Raw genomic sequence first — 20,248 nt, 5'->3', positions numbered from 1 at the left:
TGAGCAAAACACTAAATGACTGTAGTCTGTACCAAATGGTGGCCAAACTAAATGACCAACTGCCATCTCAACAGACAGCTCCATGGGTTTTACATATTTATGTATCTATGTAGTAAGTATAGGGTCACTCTGTCCTGCTATCAAAAATTAATCGTTGTCTATGTGGAGCTAACAGGTTACGGCACTACAGCTGGGTTGCTTCTGCTTGGTGAATGTTTTTCAGATGTTACTGGGGGATCAATAGAGAGAAGTGCTGAAAAGATCTATATCTATTCTTGTTTTGCTTATAATGACAGTGTGGGGTTTTGTCCCAAGCATTAAAAAAGGCAAACGTACAAACATTATAATTTTTTATCATTTAACTTTTGTGTTGCAAGAAAATCGAGAGCAATGCAATTACAGAGAAGCTATTTGTGACTAAAGTTTTTCTTTCTTTCTTTCCAAATTAGTCACCTTGACAACCGTGAAGCATGCTTTGTTATTTCCTTTGTCTGTGTCACGGTGCACATGTCTTTCTTAAGACACTTAAGTGATGCCACACGCACACACGCAGTCGTCGCACGAGAGTTCAGTCCAACTATGTTAAATGCGTTTCCTCTGCGTAAACGTTCAATGACAAGAATTAGGTTTTTTTTGTTTTTTTTTCTCTTGTTTTGCGTTCATCACTCACTCGGTTTGTAAATAGCTGTGCCCCTGGAGACCGCTACACAGCGCTCATTCTGCGCTTGGCTTTCCCCCCGGACCCCTGCTACCCTGTTCACTTTAACCAGCTTCACGCGGTGTGCCGTTCTTGTAGAGCGAGCGCAGAGCACATCCCAGTCAGTCTTCACTTCTCCTCTCTCCCGTTCACTCCGGGATGGAGCTGTCCTCCTAGCGCAGCAGAAGTGTACTTCAGCAGTTGGCAACTTGGTTTGACGTTAAGGAGAAGCTGAAGCAAACGTCAGTTCTTCTTCTGACAAGATTTCTTTCACCTCCGCGCATTAACTTGGCTGTCGCAAATCTGCAAAATGACAGCAACCGGACTACATCCACGCTTTGTGCTCCTGCTTTGCTTCATCTCCACCGCGGCGTGCAATACGTTTGCATTCACCGAGGAGCCTTCTGACAGAGGCGGGAGGGCGGACGGGTATTGTAGTCGGGTATTACGGGCTCAGAGCAATAGGAAAGAGGGCAACAGCGAGTTTCGGCTCCGGGTAGAAGGAGACCCGGAGAGCTATCACCCAGGGAGCACATACAGAGGTTGGTGTTAGCGATATACGCGTAGTACGCTGCTTTCCATTGTGCCTGTGCATTGCCTCTAAGCCACAGTCACCAGACTATGCAAACTTAAGATAAGTTTCTGCACAATCTACTTTTGATGCGGGGCGAGCGCTAAGATGATTACGCACAATCGCAATAAGCAGACGTGTATTTTAACTACTAAAAGATTAACGAGAGATCATTTTAAATCTGATTTGAACATCTGTGAGCAAATAGAGTGCCTAAAATAGTTTTGTATGATCAAAATTTTAAGAAGGCTTTTTTCTGAGAAAGCTAAATCCCTCTATGAACTCTTGCGTGCTTTTGGTGTTGTGTTCCATACTTAACAAGTTTCTTGAAAGCCAGCCCCGGATTTCTCTCTCTCTCTCTTTTCCTAAAAGGAAAGTTTTTGGGTGCAGTAAATGGGCATGTGCCATCTGCTCTGTGATTTCTAGTCTCCTGCCCTTCTGGTTCCGACAATGTGTTGCGCTGCAGTTGGATCATTGCTGCCTGCTTTAATTCCAACTACTTTTTGTTTAGCAATCAAAATGACAACTGCATTATTTTAAATGTTTGAATGATTTAGCTTCAGTTTAAATCAGTATTTGTTAATATCTAAAGACACCAATTAAGTTGCCGAGTACAGCAACTACAGTTTTCTGCAGTAACTCAACGTTCTTTAATGTTGTGACTGATTGTAAAAATGGGCAGAAATTCCATCCTAAACATAATCTGGCTAATTTGACAATCTGAGAAAGGCAATGTGCAAATTACATTAACTTTAGCTTGTCCTTTATATATTTGAGCTTAAAATATATAGTATTATTTATACATACAACACTACTCAAGCAGGTATTTTAACCCACTTTAATCAGGTATTTGGAAGAAGAACTGTAGTTAAGCTGCTCCCTGTCAGGTGATGTTGTCTTCTAATATTTTTTTGTTTCCATGTAGTGACTGTGACTGCAGCCAGCCCCTCCTACTTCAGAGGGTTCACCCTTATTGCCATGAAGGATGGTGCAGAAGGTGACAAAGACGAGGACTATGCTGGGAATTTTCAGGTATGGTAACAGCCAACACATATGGCTGTGTGTTATGGATTAGAAATTTCTCACTGATTAATAACCCATCCCCTTATTTGTCTAACATGTTTATTTTTTAAATTGGGACACAGCAAATTTTAAATTAATACTAGCCAGCATATTTCGCCACGCCTGCACTCTTCATACCATCCTTCATCTAGCATAACAACTGTGCATGACATGAGTGGAGAGACAGATATTTTCCTTAGACAGCCCTCCTGTCTTCACATGTGTCAAAGTGTGATTATTCTCACCTCACCTCCTCTAAAAGGCTTGATATAGCATGTGAAAGGAGCCTACTCTCAGCACATCTTCCCTTGAGCTATGCTTTGCTTTGACTGCTGGAAGGTGTGTGTAGAGTTTGAGAAGCCATCTATTCAAAAAGTAGGCATGTATGTATGTACTGTACAACAAAGTAGATGAGAGGGTAATTAACCTTTTATACAAGAAGGTCCAGCTGGAGTACTGTAGGGAGGAGGAAGAGAACAGAGAGGGGCCAAGAGTGTGAAAGACAAAAAGAGAAGGCAAGGCAACTGGTGCTGCTATGCACATGTGATAATGGCCAAATAATTGTAATGCAGCGTGATCAGACAAGTGGTAGGGAAAAGACATGATAGTTAATGAAATTTCATGTGTATTTCCAATAATTTGTATGCAGTCTGTGTTACTACTATACAAAGGAACTACACTATAAGGTGATAAAATTTATCCATCCATCCATTCTATTCTGTTTATCCTTATCAGGTTTGTGTGTGTGTGTGTGTATGTTTGTGTGTGTGTGTGTGTGTGTGTGTGTGTGTGTGTGTATGTTTGTGTGTGTGTGTGTACAGTTAGGATGGCAGTTTAAAAAATGTCTAGGATTTAAAGATTGCATAAGATGACACAAAGGATTTGGAAAGAACTCAGCAAGAAAATAACTGATTTTAGCTTCATAAATATTTCATAAAAATCCTAGATTATAGTTAATAAGGCGTATAATAAAGCCATTATATCACATTAATATACTATAATAATAAAGAAAAACCCATTTCAGTCTTAGTCATAGCCAAATCCATATTCCTGTTGAGAACTTTTAACAGCATGTCTGGCTTTCTCCTGTTTAGCCTCCTGCAAATGTGTTCATTTTAACTGTTTCTTACATAAAAATCCACTATTTTACTAAACCTTTACGGTTCAAAGAGAGGTTCACACAGCAGTGCACAGGCTGCTCTGATCACAGTTACTGCAATGCTGTGGCACTCTTTGTGAACCTAAGCCTTGATTATGACAGGACATAAAGACAGGAACACATTGTTTTTGTCCTGTCTGCACCTCACAACTCATTACCCAGCATCAACACCACCAAGGTTCTTTTTTCTCTCGTATTTGTTGTTGCAGTTGATTTCATGACGTTTTTCTTTAATGCCAGCCTCGAGTGCGTCCCTCAGACATATGCCGGAGTGTGGCTTGGAGTGACGGGGCGCTAAACGTCAGGAGTTAATATAGGAGAGACTGCATCATTTAAATGACACTCACATCCCTCAGCACATGAATGGGTGCTGAGTGGACAGAGAATAATAGATAAAATGGATAGATGTTTGATCATTGCCTTTTAGATGTTCGCTTTAGAAGTAAAAAGAGCAGATGTGTCAGTACTGTGACCTGCTGCTTTTGATTGGACTCCTGCCGGGTTTTTTAGAAGTTTAAGGTCTCTTTCACGGCTGCAGATGATCACCTGTCTTTCCAAGCAGTCTGTGACAGAGCAGTAAAAATAAACTGCTGTCTAAAGAGATATGTCTCTATCATCACCTGCTCAGTCAGTCTTTCATACTTTATGTCTCTTATGTCAGAAACCTATATACACATACGCGCGCACAGACACACTATTGCTCCTTTGTGAAAGAGCTCTGGGTGGACCAGCCCCAAGGAATTGAAGGAAAAGAAAGAAAAAAAGGAAGCTGCAACAGAGGCTTTAGGCTTTATTTAACATACAGCTCATTTGAAATCTGCTGGTGTGCCCCATCTCAGCCGTCTTAGGACAGCTCCCGACTTGATGAAAAGCACTTTTATTGAGCTCTCTGGGGAGGTCAGCTGCCACTGTGTGTCTGTGTGTGTTTTTTTGGCAAGAGTGTACACCAGCAGGGAATGCTGGCGATGTCTGATGAGACATTACTTCTCAGCAGGGTGAGATAATAGGACAAGAAAAGGCAAATTGTCATGTGGCTGTGTAGCTATATGTGGGCTGGAATTGTCAGGATGTGTTTTGAAATTTCTGTGGCGGTTGTGCCATTTGCAGCTACTTTTCTGCAGCCCCTATGTTATTTTAGATTGTTGCTGAATGATGTTTGGCTCTGACCAGGGCATAGCATAGAACCAAGCACTTTCTTTGACACAAAACTCTTGCATAAACTCAGAAAACGCAACTCGAGTCTTCCAGTGGAATGTCCCGTTTTGTTAGTTTTCCTAACAGCCATTGTCAAGCTATTGGCAGAAGATCTGAAAACGAGGGAGTAAAAAAACAGGATCATAGGTTGTCTTGCAGCAAATTAGTCGCTTCTTTTTGCAGATGGTGTTCAATGCAGTCCCATGTGACTTCTCTGCTTTTGACATGTGGTGTAGTCCATTCAGGGCAGCCCAGAATGCCTGTTAGAAACCATGGGAACATGGAGGGGAGGGGGTGTGTAATCTTTCAGATCACGATCGGCTGCATACACATGGATGGCATGCACACACACAAAGCTCCCGGACTCCCCTTCTGACTCTCCGTCTAACTCTTAACACACTCTCTCACACACAATTTCAAAGGGAACTCATTCATAACGTGGAATGACAAAGGAAATTCTCCGCTGACAGCTTTATGGAGTGAGAAAGTTCCCTGCCTTTACTGCCCGGATGTCACTTCCTATCAAACAGATCCTTGGTCTCAGCGGTTGTGCTCTCTCATGCAGCCAACTCAACTAATTTTCTGTCCCACAGTTAAAATCATTCAGGTGCTTAATATCTCAGGTGTGGAGCTGAGTAAAGAGGGGAGCACGGATTTGGACTCTTCAGCCTAATTCAAGTCTGGGGACTTTTTTTAAATGACCTGAAGACATCAGAAGCGAAAGCTAAAGTGACTGCATCCCGCCTGTGCCCCACGTCATGCAGTGCCTCTGCTTCGGCCAAGAAACCTCACCTGGTGTGCATAGCTTTTATGAGCTCGGTTGGCTTACCCACAGGGATGTTCACACTGTGCTTTGATGCCAGAAAAAATTCTAGAATCAAGGTTGAGACTTGCAGTGGCCAACATTTGCCTGCTAGTCGTACAGCCAGGCGAGCCAACATGAGCTTGGCTGACATGATAGATAGTGACCCCCCTCTATTCAGGGAGGAGAAGCCCCCCCGGTGGTGGAGCCTTCAATAGCTTATTACTTTAACCAAAACTGCTGATTCGTTTCAACTGTCACAAGCATCTCTCCGCTCAGTAAAATAGATTGTTCTACTGCTTCTGTTTACCAGAAAATATATAAATATGCAGCACAGTCGGTAGGTTTGGCATCCTGATGCCACTTTATTATAAACAGCACCTGCTCACAACATCTTCTATAAATAGCTCTTGCATAGTTTGTAGCCACGATTTGTCCTGTTGTAAGAGAACAAAAATTGTTTAGGCACATCAGACATGTATATCAAGCCATTAAGCTCCCACATTACCACCCTTGGGAGATAGCTTTGAGCATGTCTATGTTTTTTAAGTGTTCCTTTTCTCTTTAATCCAAACACGTCAGCCTTAGAGCATTTTTCCATGATATCTGTAGCTTTTCCTTAAATATCTTTTAATATCTTCTCTGTGGAAGAAGGTTTTGCTCCTTTTTTGTGTTTTGACGCTATCATGGAACCCACAAAGGCTATCTATGTATCTATCTAAAAATGCAGTCCCCAAGATTAAAAACCTATTTTTAAGAGAGTCTTGGGCCAACATCTAGCACAGGTTTAAACCACGGACCCTCAACAACAGTAACCACTCAGCCAACATGCTGTTAAACTCATTACAGTAACTATTAAAGCTGGAAATGTGTTCTCTAATAACTAAAGCGTGTTTAAAGACCAGATAACTGATGGTGTAAGACTAACACGATTCACTGAATTGACTCATGTTTACAAAAAAAGTGTGTTTAATCTCAGTTCAGCTGTTAATTATGTTTGTGAGATCATGATACGACAAAATGTATCTGTGCGATCCAGCATCAAGAGAAGAAAATTACCTGCAAGTGTTTCCAATTCTTGTCTGATGCATTTATACTCATTACTGATCTCTTTGTGTGTTTGTGTGTCGATGCTTTACAGATAATTGATGAAGAGGAAACACAGTTTATGACCAACTGCCCCCCTGCAGTGACAGAGAGCACTCCTCGCAGAAGGACCAGTATCCAGGTGTTTTGGACTGCACCCCCTAGTGGCTCCGGTTGTGTTTTTCTCAAGTATGTATACAGCAACGGCTGGTCAGCCTGCTTAGCAGAGTCAAGCCCTCAGCTCAAACAATGAAAACAATATTCAAATTTAGTCTACATATCCAGCCTTCTGTCAAAAATACGGGTAATTGCAGGTTATCCTCCAGATGTATTACTCATGTGAAACTGATTCATGTAAGCTGAAGCTAGGCTGATCACGTTTAGGCTGCAAAGCAGAATTGGTCCCAACTACAGTTTAAATATGTACCCGGAACAAGAAACTCACCGTTGAGGCAGGCAGACATAATGCTTCGTTATTGTATTGTCACAAGGAACTTTGCAATAATTAAAAAAATGCAGAGCAGCACCTTTATAAACAGCACAGTGTGTGCTTTCTCTCCTGTGTGTACACACTTACACTCACACCCCCACAACACCGCAACCATCGCAAACAGAATCCAAATCTGACACTCTGTAACTGTCTGTACTTACTGTGCTTTGCCTGACTTAATATAGCTTTATAAATATCTTCAGATATTTAAATAAGATATTTTTTACCAACACTCTTGCTCTCTCTTAATTTCAAGTCCACATCTAATGAATTAATATTTATACAAGTATACTAAGTGAAATGTAGCCTCAAGTCTCAAGTAAGCAGCTTTTCGATTTTAAATAGATTATTTAGAACTAGGATTTTTAAAAGAGATTGATTTAGTGCAATGACTTTAGTTTAATTTTTTAACTAAATCCTTTCATTTGGCTTGATAAACTAAATATTACCTTCAGTAGTTTTATACCTGATATGCACCACTCATTTCTTGCTGTTGTAAGTGCTCTGGGCTTACTTGAACACAGAAGACTAGTCATGTTAAGCTGAGGACACATCATGACAGAAATCCATTTATTAATCCTGTACTTCACTGCGGGGAAATAATGAGAGTGCATGAAGTGGAAAGGCACTGAGGGTCTGTGCGGTTCACGAAGGCTTCTGATAAATGCATTATTTAACAGTTTGTATGTTCTTTCTCTGGTGTGTGATCTACATCTATCATTGTTTATTTACAAGGGAGATAATGGTTGAATTGTATTTGGTACTTAATAGATAAAGGAAACAGTTTAAAGTGTGACAGAGTGCACAGCCTTGAAAGAGATACTTAAAAGTGCAGAGATGTCGCTGCACTATCAGCACATAGACAATGCGGAAAGGAGAGAGTAAGAAGCTTACTGTTCAGAACACATGTCTGTGAAAATCATAATTACAGGCTGGCAGTGGGTATTTGTCTCTGCTCTTCACCCTGACTGCAGTAATGATGACAAGGTTTTTGCATATGCCACTCTGCTCGAATGCAGCGACTGTCCTAGTACAGTCTTATTGATATAAAAAGTGAAACTCTGTAAAAATTTTATGTGAAAGTCCCTGCACAAAAACCTCTTAGAGGGAGATACATTGCTGTTCACTGGTGGTTATTATATTGCACAACTTCCAGTAAAACGTTTGTGCATAAACAGGCACATACGGCATAATCACTGAACAGCAGAAAACAACATAACAATGTGAGATACCTTCCTATCTTAGATTAGCTTAGAGTAGACAAGTTTCATTACCAATGCAGGTATAGGGTAAATATTTGTTTTTCATTTTCTCCATATCAGGGAAGGTAGCTGCCTTTCAATAATGCTGTTGGTAAAATGTCATCTTTAAAAAAACAAACAAACAAGCAGACAAATAAAAAACATCTGGTCATGAACCTACAAGTGTGTGCACAAGTCTGTCTCATAGAAACTGACTCACATGTACCAGGAAATCCTGCTCCTCGTGAGTGGTTTGCTACAGTATAATTGATGGTCAGTTGCTGTCTTTTAGATGGAAAGTCTGAGCTTGGTGGTTTGGGTTTCTCAAAGGTTGATCCGTGATGATAGGGTTAGGCAAGGATGCTCATTTACCTCCTGAACTCAGAGCATTCATTTAAAAAATCTTACCATTTATTTTTAGCCTTCTCATAAGCTCAAATCAAAACCAAACTTTCCTTTGCTGGGTTTCTGTTGGTGTCTCACTCTTGTTTAACTAAAAATGATAGTATACAGAAGCGATGCAAAGATATATAGGCCTTGCAGAGTGCTATGAGCCTATTAGCAAATATAATGACCGTTATTAATGAAAGTGGCTGCTTAAAATAAGAAGCTGCTATATACGTGTTACAGTGTTCAAGAGAGAAATAATCATTTAATACGTTTTTTATTTATTTATTCCCTTGAGCTTAAGGGAATAATTGCTACTAGCCATCGTAATTCAAACCTAGTTAGACACCAAAAAGGTTTAAAAAAATGTCAGAATCTGAGAAAGAGTTGATTTTCTTCTCAGTCCTCTATTATTACTTTGGTGTATTATTATTCCTTGATTGGAAATAGAACATAAGAGACTACAAAGGGCTCGATAAATATAAACCTGTAAAAACCCATACCCATAAGTATCTAGTGACACAAAGTACTCTAGTCACAGTGGTATTATCAGACTGTAGTTCCACACAACCTGATTGGGTTCCACGGAAGCTATAACTAAATTCACTCCATATGTTGCTGTCACCACTGAATTTGCTACTATCTTGTCTCTTTCCATTTGTTGGTGCGAGATGTTTTATTTGTAATTTCCCTCTGGCATGCTATATGGATAGTAGTGTGGTATGTTTTGATGAGCTGTCTGAGTATATCAGTGATCTGGTGAATGTCACAACCACATGCAGCTGTCAGAGTGTGTTTAGCTCCATCAGTTAGATGACGCAGCAGATAAAGGATGCTTTGAGAACACTGGAAGCAGTCCTACAGAAATTAAATGTAAATACATTTGTCTTGGAGTGGATTTATGTTTAGGCATCTTGTGAGTTCTTCTTGCAACTGAGAATATGGATCTTCATTAATTTCATCTTTTTGTTGTAGCAGGAGCTGGTTGTAGCCCTAAAACAGTAGTCTCTGCTGCCCCCCCCCCCCCCCCCTTTTTTTTTTTTTTTTTTACCTTTGCTTCTCTCTTTCTCACTGTCTTTCCTTTTTCTTTTTGTTAATCTCTCAGACTTACACTACCCGGAGACAGACACTCGTACACACACACACATTCAAATCAGTGCACTTTTGTGGTGATTGGGATCGGCGGTGGTGTGGATCCAGCAAAGTAAGATAGAATTTAAATTGGATGTTAAATAAGCATTACTCGGCCTGATTGTCTAGCCAGTCCAGGAAAGTGGGTGAGCAGTGAGGCAGAGTTTGCTCGTCTGTCTCTTGGAGATATGTGGAATTGGGGTGAGATTGAATTAAAGTGTGAACAATTAGAGAAGTGCTGGTGGTGTCACTTACCTTGAATCAGTTCATCTGTGTTATATGAGAGGCTATTTTGGCAGTAAAATCATACCTTCTTTCAAATACCATTTTAATCTTACATCAAGCAGGGATGTGAGGGAAGTGAGTACTCTCATGTGTAATATGATCTTATTGTCAGAGGTTCCCAAATTGTCTAACTTCTCAGTATTTGCCAAATTTTTAAGTTAGCAAACAGGATATTTTGATTAGAAATAAAAAAAGAAAGTACAAACTCAGTGCAACAAGAGTTAAGGGACCTGTGATCGCTGACGCAAGCTAGAAGACCTTTGATCATCGGAACAGAATCACAGACATGATTTCTAATGAACCTAACTACTGGAAACGAGAAAGGACAGGGGGAAAGATCGATGGCTAACTAAATAAAGGTTTTGGAAAACATTTCCAGCAATAATCTGGAGATATAGATTGAACCACTGTAACATTATTTGAAGTTGCAGGATGTCCTCAAAGACGTGCTTCAGAGTTAGTAAAAAGGTAATCAGCGGAAATTTAGGTTTCTGTGACAACCTGGACAATGTGAAGGAGACTGCATCCAGTCAGCCCCTATGGATTATGTCCAAGAAAAAAAATCCTTTTTCTCTTCTCTTGTTCTCTTCAGCACAGCACTGAAAGATTGGTGGAATTTGGTCAGGATTACTACTGTGAATGCATAGCCCTGATGGCTGGATGAAAGCGCTAAGCCAGTGTGGGTTTGTGGATGCAAGAGTGTTGAGGACACAACATTTATAGAGAGCACAATGCATGTCTGTGGAAATAACAAAACACTGGCTGACAAGATGCCTCCCAGCCCCTAGAAGCCTGGCAAAAGAGGAATATCCCAGCATGATAACAATATGAAGCTTCTTCTTATTCTTTTGGCTGCTTCCTTTAGGGGTTGCCACAGCTGGTTGCCTGCCTCCATCTCCCCCTATCCCTTCTGTCACACAAACACACTTCATGTCCTCTTTCACTACATCCATGGATATTTTCTTTGGTCTTCTTTTTTTTCTTCTGCCTAGAAGCTTCATCTTCAACAACCTTTGCCAGTATATTCACTATCCTTACACATATCTCTACCAAACCATCTCAGCCTTGCCTCTAACCTTTTCTCCAAACATTTCAACCTTAGCTGTTCCTCTGATTTCGATTTCTTATTTCCCTGCCACCTCCAGTTCTGCTTCATGGCTTTCTGTTACTACCATCATCTCCAAACATCATCACATCATCGCAGGTGTCAGTATAATCACGTAAATCTTCACTTTCACTCTTGCTGCTATCCTTTGGTCACAGATTACCCCTGATACTCATTCCCACCTACTCCACCCTGCCTGCAATGCTTTAGTTCACATCTCTTAGCCACTGTCTGTTGCTTAGGATGGTTTGATCCTATCTACCTTCAGTACCTCTACTCCTTGCAGCTTCATGGTTATACCTTTCTCGCTCTCTTTCACACAAATTCTGTCTTGCATCTACTGACTTTCATCCCACTTCTTTCCAGAACATGTACCCAACTCCAGGCGCTCTAGATGCCTCCTGCTCTTTACTCTAACTATAGATCACAGTGTCATCTGAGAATACCATAGTTCATTGCTGCTTGACCTCACCTGTCAGCTTGTCCATTACCACTGCAAACAAGAAGGGGCCTAGAGCAGATCCCTGATGTAATCTATCCCCATCTTTAATTTATCTGACGCGCCAACCACTCCTACCTTGCTGTTTTCATATATGTCTGGCACCACCCTTGTATACTTGCTTGCTGATCCTGACTTCCTCATTCAATACTATATAGAGTTCCTCTCTTGACACCCTATTATATGCTTTCTCTAGATCCACAAAAGCACCATGTAGGTCTTTCTTACTTTCTCTGTTCTTCTCCATCAACACTCTGCTCTTTTTTGACATAAACCCATACTTCTGCTCACTGATCATCACCTCTCTTTTTAATCATGCTTCAATAACTCTTTCCCGTATCTTCATGGTATGGCTCATCAGCTTTATTCCTCTGTAGTTAAAATAGCTCCACACATCACCCTTGTTCTTGAAAACGAGCAAAGTCCTTTCAGTTTTTCAGGCATCCTCTCACTCTCCAAGACACCAATTTCCCCAAACTGCAGAGGAATGAATTTTGCTCCATCAAAGAAAACAATGGCGGCTGTGATTTTGATATAGTGGATCTAAACTGTTTTCATTTATACAAGTGTAAGTAGCTTACTGTAAAACTTGCAATAATGTAATTACTGTATAATATCGAAACATTTGGCATTTAGATGATAGAAGCATACAGTAATGTCAGTTGCATATTGTACACAGTGACACTCCGGGCAGGATGTCCACCAGGACGAACAGGCGACTAAATCTACCCATTTACACTCCAGAGGTTTATTATATCCCATATAACGTCTCCCCCCCATTCTGTAGAGGGGCACCGTTGCGAGCAGCGGCAGTGTCCACAAGGACCAGAGTTACTTGACTTCACTGTCGAACACCTTGTCCGGCGCTCAGACTGTTCCTGCAGCTGTGGCTTCTGCTGGGCCACTATCCAGGCTAGCGACTCAACTGGCAGGGCTGGTCGTGGTTCTGCCGTGCCACGGCTCAGGTTTCAGCACCACTGTGACAGAAATAAAGGACCCACACACACAGCCTTACACGTTGTCAGGTGTTTTATGTCTAACTGATCCTGACACACTTTGCTGCAGCTTTTCAGCTGCCTTCTCCGGCTTCACACACCACACAGCTCCATTCAGGTCCTGGCAATCTACTTAGGAAAGGCATAACCAGGTAATGAAGAACAGCTGTGGGGGTCAGCCTACCCTCACACCACACCCTGAACCCACTGCTTCACCCCTCCTGTGCAGCTGAGCCACAAACCACACCCTGCCACAATAGGCTTTATGTCAGCGAGATTAGATGGCATACAGCATGTGGAATCATCTAATTGCGTGATGTCAAAAATGAGAATTTTCTGCCTAATTGACATTTCACGTGGTGGAGAATGGTAGCCTGTTGGAAGCCTTAATTCAAAAGTATTTCAACTACAGTCAGGCTTCTATGGCTCACCAACTCTTGAAATAAAAGACTGGATCTACTCAGTGGCACTGTTCATAATATGTTGAAAAGCTAAATGGGGGGGGAATCCCAAAATTCACCATGTTTTGTTAACATTAAGGAGCAGATACACTTTTTTTAATCAATAACAGCTGTAAGCCTTCCAGACACTGAAGTTGATTTTTTGTTTGTTTTTTTTTTTTTTGGCAGGTAGTTAAAATGGGTGGAATTGGTGGAAAGGTATTTTTTGTTACTTGCAAACGGTCTTATCCAGAGGTGTGGACTCGAGTCACATGACTTGGACTCGAGTCAGACTCGAGTCATTAATTTTATGACTTTAGACTTGACTTGAAAAAATGTTCTAAGACTTGTGACTTGACTTGGACTTTTACACCAATGACTTGGGACTTGAATTGGACTTGAACCGGTTTACTTGAAAAGACTTGATATTTTACCCCAAATACAAAATTTAACATGCATATTATATAGAGATTGAAAATGTGACGTCATTCACGGGTAGAACCGCAAAGGATTCTGGGAACTCGTGGCAAGCGGTACTAGCGCACGCAGGCTTTCAATTAAAATCAGTTATACAGCGATAAAAAGAAACACAAGAAGCCGTTGTATTATTAACTGCAATAGCCGGTCGCATGACAGCCACGGGAAGCAGACGGGTAAAGAGATCGGTTGTTATCGGATTACCTCGTTGAAGAGAAATTGTTCGAGCCATGTTTCCGAAGTAACAAAGAGGCGACGGGTGGCCTGGATTGCAGCCATTCAAAGGTCAAATATAACGTCCCAGAACCCTCCAGCTCACAGGTTAGTCTGCTCCAAGCATTTACACAAAGGTCAGTGTTTTTTAGTAGTTAATACGTCACTTTCATAACATAACTGGTGATATAGGTTACAAGCATGTCTGGCGCTGAACAGAAATTGTCGCGCTATGCTCCTTTATTTATTGTGCATAAATAGTAAATTGTCCTGACACAATATTGCGTTTCGCCTCTGTTATTATGGTACATTGACAAAAACATATACTTTTATTCACAGGATAAAACAGGTTTTTTGTATCACTAATTGCCCAGTACGATTACAGCATACAGTATTATTGTCACTGCTACATTTCTGTGATGCTACCAGAAATTATTTCCACTACTAATTAATTACCGTTGAGCTCAAAGGTTATATTAATAAACGGTTAACGAATGTGTATTTATGACGACGATTTGTGAGACTGGTAAACTTATGATACGTACGATGGTCTTTACTTTCTACACGGTGCATTTCAAGGTCCTGCACCCATCCGTCGGTAAACTGTACCTGGGCTTGTTGCAGTGACCGGAAGTTACTAAACTTCATGAGTGTATGCACTCACTCCAAGAACCGTATAATTATAAATATGCATATAAATATGCTACGATGAGATAGCTGACTTCATCTAACTAGCAAATGTTGTCCAGGCTACGTTGGTGATACAGTTTTTTTAATGTGTATGATATTTTTGTCATGCGATTTTAAAGCCGGTCCTACAACCGCATCCAAGAATAACATGCAGCTTATCTCAGAACTGTCGGTGAAAATTATTCTTGGAGCTAAGTTTAATTGAGCTGCATTTTAAAGAGGTGCAATTTCACAATTTGTGTATATTTTCTAAGTTCACTATTTTGTCATGTGTTGAGAAAAACACAGATTTTAAAATGACATGGTCTAACATTTACATTTAGCATAACTGCAACATTATTTTTTCGTTGTTTTTTTTTTTTAAAGACTCGAAAGGACTTGAAATTCAAAGTTTCAGACTTGTGACTTGACTCGGACTTTTACACCAGTGACTTGAGACTCGACTCTGACTTGCCTGACATTACTTGAGACTTGACTTGAGACTTGAGGATAAAGACTTGAGACTTACTTGAGACTTGCAAAACAATGACTTGGTCCCATCTCTGGTCTTATCCTTCAAACTATACAGTATTCTCAGTCACTTACAGAATGTCATTATTGTACACACAGAGATAACTGGATGTGTTAAAGTCCCAGCATTTATCAAATTCTTGATCTTCCACCTAATCTGCAGGATTACCTGCATTGAACATCTTGGTTTTAAATGGATATTCACAGTGATCATCTCTTTGTTTCTCCAGTTTTGTAGAAAACTAATATTTGGCTATTTAACAATATAAATATAGACTTTGGAATTTATTGTATATTGCTGTTATCCACTGATATAGACTTTGCATTTGCCATTGAAGTGGTCATTCATGCTTTTTTTAAATTTATGTGAGAGGTGCATGTGGACATATCAGCAGTGAGATGTGCAGCTCTGTGTAAAAACACAATAAATATATAAGATTTCACACCCTGTAGGCTAATGCACATTTCCTGTTGTTTTTGGGATTAGCTCAGCTCAATAGAGGATGCTGCTGCTCAGCGTAGCATAGCATCCAAACTGTCCAGCTGGAAGGGGCCCACCTGGATCAGATGTTACCCCTGGACTTGCATCCAGTATCTCATTGTTGGGGTTTATCCCCGTGGAAACCTTCCTGCAACCATGGCTGGTGTAAATGGCTGGTGTTTGTGAGGAAGTTAGGTCCCCGTTGGCTTGTTTTCTGTTGTTGCTTCTCAAGTCTGTTGGCATCTGAAAAGGTCTCTTTGTGGCTAATTTACATGTCAAGGCCCCACATAGACATATGCTTCTTCACTACTGAATGAAATAAGCCTCTGAAACAGCTCAATCTAGAAAAACCTCCCCATTGCAGACCTCACATTTGGTGGGCATTACTTTTGGCCTGTCATTCATTCTTTATTGACATAGTGCATAGCCAGCTGTACTGTACCAGGCATTTTGGTGAACTACCTTAGGAACTTTTGTCGAACTTTAACCTTTATTACTGAGGCACACTTTTTGGTTTATTGCAGTTTAATGCATTAAATAACTTGAAAAACATTCTTTTAATTTCCTGAGTTCTAATATCTGCTTTCAGGAAGATACTGAAAAACAGAGAAATAGGTCTATGAATAACTCTACAACTATTTGCTCTGCCATGACAAACAGCTCAGACTAGTATTGTTATTAAAAAATACATAAATAAATAACATTTCCTCATTTTGTCCTGTCTTGGTATTTTCTTTTTGTAATTTGCACTCTTACTTTTTCCTCACTTTACACTTGCACGTTGTGTTCCCCTCAACAAACTTTGCTTCTCACAGTTCCCCTCTTTTCTTGTTAATCTATTTAGGGCTAGCATTGTGCAGAAAAGGATAATCTATTTCCAGGATGAAGGCTTACTCACCAAGAAACTGTGTGAGAAAGGTAGGTTCCTTATAACGCTTTGGATAAAAAGTATTACTATCAAAATGATGCTTTATTTTTGCTCCCCATTGACAACCTTTTATTTTTTTCTATCCTTTTACTCAATTTTTTTGTTCGCAATTTTTACATTTCACTTTGTCATGCACTGATGCGAATGATTGTGAGTACGACGCCCCGGGGGTTGCATGGCAATGGATGCCACACTGAGTGGCGAATCAAAAGAACAGTGCTGTACACCTTTTCTCCCTGTTCTTCTTTTTGGCTCACCGCTTTCTTAACCATCACTCTCTTATATGACAGGCACCCATCTCTTCTGCTGCTTATTCTAATCAGTAATCTTACTCTGTGTGATCTTTTTTTTTTTTCTCCCATCACTTCTGTACAGAATCCCTGTATGGAGATACTACTGATAAACCATTGCTTGACTGTTGTGCCTGTGGAACGGCAAAGTACAGAGTCACCTTCTATGGGAACTGGTCAGAGAAGATTCACCCCAAAGACTATCCCCGTAAGCACAATTTTTCAGTTCTTCATGTCATCTCATGTCTTATACATACTGCATGAATTAAGGAATTGTCACTAAAGAAACTAAACCTGTAGTAATGTGATTTTGCTAACACGCATTGTGGGCATAGCCATAATTTTAATTTAAATTAGCATTGATTCTTCTGTGGTTATAAATTCTTACTATGAACATTTAATTCTGCTTTGATAACATCAAACGTAAAACCACAGTGCCTTCTTACAAAACAGGTGTTTGTCTTCTGATTTGTTGAAAGACTGTTCTAAAATAATGGATTGGAACTAAGAGTCACATAAAAGGTTGGATATCAGTGGGAAAATAGACTGTATGAAAAAATTATGTAGGGACGTAGGACATAGCCAGTTCTGGCTACCTACTACCTTGAGCACCATGAAGGCAACTGTCGTTGTGATTTGATGCCAAATAAATTAAACAGAATTTATCCGAATTGCTAATAAACTACTAGGATTTAATTAAACAAAAGTGAAGTAAGAAAGAAATTGTTATGGAGGATTGAACAACATGCAGAAAGCATTCTGGAAGTTTGAGAATTGTAACACTGGAGTAGGGATTGACTTCTTTTTGGTGCCTGCCTCAGTAGGCAGTTTTTGGTACTTCTGCAAACCACCAAAATATACACAATTTAGTGCTTGTTGTGGTTTACCCAGGGAAAGGATGGCTGCATGATTCACTGTGACAGTGGTTGTTTAACTGTGGAGCAACCAGATGACCAGGGTAAAAAAATATGGAATGAATCTAAGGCTACGTCCACACGTACCCGGGTGTTTTTGAAAACGCAAATTTTTCTATGCGTTTGCACCTTTCGACCACACGTAAACGCCGTTTTTGGTCACTGAAAAGATTTTTAAAAACTCCAGCCAGGGTGGATATTTTTGAAAACTCTGTTTTTGCATTTACGTGTGGACGAGAAAAACAGACAAAACGCAGCGTCAGAGGTGTGCGCATTTTTTGACTCACACTGTGCGCCACGTTATTGTTTCAGTGCAATGAATTTCTACAATACTGTTACTGTTAATTGTACTCTCTGCAGTGTTTAAATGCTTACATATACACACAGTTACTGTCCCTCCACACATACGACTCGGTTCTGCTTCTATGCCCCAGCTTTGTTTACTTTTTCCCACCGAGGCTTCTAGACTTCTGATTGGCCAACATTTCTGCACAGTTAGGAATATATCGCCACCTGTTGCTTTGGCATGTTCCTAGCAGAGTTTTCCTTCATTTCTGCCTTTACGTGTGGACGGGATTATTTTTTAAAACGAAAACGGAAAATCTTTGTTTTCAAAAATACCCGTGTACGTGTGGACGTAGCCTAAGTTGAATAGGAGTTGTGTATGGGAAAAGGATAAACAAGAATTTGTTGATACTCTTATTGGGAAAAATGTGTTTCCCTGACCAGTTAGTGAGTGGTTGCAAGTGGTTGCTTCCAAAGTTTGCATAGAAGATGCACATTGCCTGTAAACAGTTGCCAACTTCATTTAAATGCTTTCTAGCTTTTAATGTAGGACATGCCAAAAACAATGTGAAAACCACTGCATACCCCTTAATGGCAACACCATTCCCTGGTCATTTGGCTGTATAACAAACACACAAAAAAAATGTTCAGGAATGGTTTGTGTAAGATAATGAAGCATTTAAGATAAAACTTAAATAACTAGCCCAAATAAACACCCTAAACTTATAAAGAATAGCTAACTCACTCTCACATTTGACCAAAACAGCAACTCTACAGTGTGGATGATTTAGCTCTGTGGTTTAGGCGCTGGTTATAGGCCTGAGTAATGATGTGAGTATTGAGCTATTTTACTGTGGTTGGGTGCACTGCATATAACCTTGAGACTCACAATCAGGATGTGAATGGACTTTAAGATTACACTGGCTCTCTTGTTTAAATCAGGCTCTTGCCATTCAGATCAATATGCCGATTAGAGTGGAATAAGATAAACCCTGAGATCGAAAAGCGAGCTAATTCACTGTTTTATAGAAGGAGTAGCTATATGAGAGTCACTGTCACACAAATTTATGAAGACACACACAAACACATACACATACACGCACACACCTCACAGATAGATCAATTGTTAAAAGGATAGGGCAAGCTGTGTGGCTTCTATTTCTTTCCCTTGCTACAGATTGATTCGTCCTTGCACAAAGTTATTTCCTTGGTAAGTAGTTGAAATATCTCTGCACATATTGTACTACACAATATTATTCACTGACTACACCACAGAAAGGATATAGTATGATTTTGCTCTTCTGTAGTAGAAATACATTTTTTGCTACTCGAGATCTGCTTTTGAGCCACATTTCACTCTCCTATTCTTAACTATGTTTCCTTTAACTGGAGAAGCCATACACTGCTGTTCTGACTGAATTTTAGTGTAAAACAGGCCAACAGGAGATTTTTTTTAACTACGTGACATGATAACCTTGACAGTTCTATTTTCTTTTTCCCCCTTTGTCCCCATTATATGTCATACAGACAAGTGCAGCTATTTAGTTCAAGTGATGGCAGTTCCCTTGGACACAGAGCGTAGACACCTGCCCTAGAAAGATTGATAGAATTAATATATAAGATATTAAGATAAAAGAATAAAAAAGAACAGCATTCCTCCATCAAACTTAAACAAAATATATTAAACAATTATGTCTTTCATTTTTTATCTTGTTTGTCTTCTTTTCCCTTGGACTAAATATTAATTTTCTTTGTAAGATTTCACAAGCCTGTGCATTCACAGCGACAAAAATTGTTTCTTTTTACATTAGATAAAGTAAAGTTTTTCAACACCACAACTACACTGTCCTAAATTCATCTTCTATGAATCCAAACATCCAGACTAATTTAACTGCCTTATAGTATGTCCCAGATAAATATACGACTTGCCACTTGACTGCTATTGAACTATTTTCCATCATATGTGGGTGAGAATATCATGTTTAAAATGAACAAAAACTTTACAAAAACCTCTGGCATTAACTCATTTTTTTTGCAGCATTGTATTTTCATTTGCAATTTAACTTTGAAAAAAATAATAATTATATATATATATATATATATATATATATATATATATATATATTTTGTATGTATAATAAGGGTATAATAAGGCTTTTAGTCACAAGCTCATGGTGCTTTATAGGTTTAACCAGGGGTATACAAACATTATTATACTTTCTGATTGGTAGAGCAGAGTGTCCTTTCAATACTGGTTCATAATAAGATCCTAGTAGGCAAGGTGATAATAAGATAGGATGGGGGATAATATAAGAA

The 20,248-nt window shown here is 39.8% G+C and overlaps 1 protein-coding gene across 1 annotated transcript in view; it reads left to right on the top strand.

Moving 5' to 3' along the window:
- The first annotated feature begins 533 nt into the window (after positions 1-533).
- The window catches only part of spon1a (spondin 1a), a 58,715-nt gene continuing 39,000 nt past the window's right edge, over positions 534-20,248 (top strand). Inside the window, exons 1-5 of the mRNA XM_080884126.1 lie at positions 534-1,239; positions 2,194-2,300; positions 6,627-6,760; positions 16,360-16,433; positions 16,819-16,941. Coding sequence (XP_080740252.1) covers positions 1,008-1,239; positions 2,194-2,300; positions 6,627-6,760; positions 16,360-16,433; positions 16,819-16,941 — 670 coding nt within the window. The 5' untranslated portion in view covers positions 534-1,007. The remainder of the gene's footprint in view (positions 1,240-2,193; positions 2,301-6,626; positions 6,761-16,359; positions 16,434-16,818; positions 16,942-20,248) is intronic.

This window comes from Rhamphochromis sp. 'chilingali' (assembly GCF_963969265.1).
Source record: "Rhamphochromis sp. 'chilingali' genome assembly, chromosome: 6".
NCBI lineage: Eukaryota > Metazoa > Chordata > Actinopteri > Cichliformes > Cichlidae > Rhamphochromis > Rhamphochromis sp. 'chilingali'.
The sequence above is the reverse complement of the archived record's forward strand: the minus strand, read 5'-3'. Positions and strand labels throughout refer to the sequence as shown.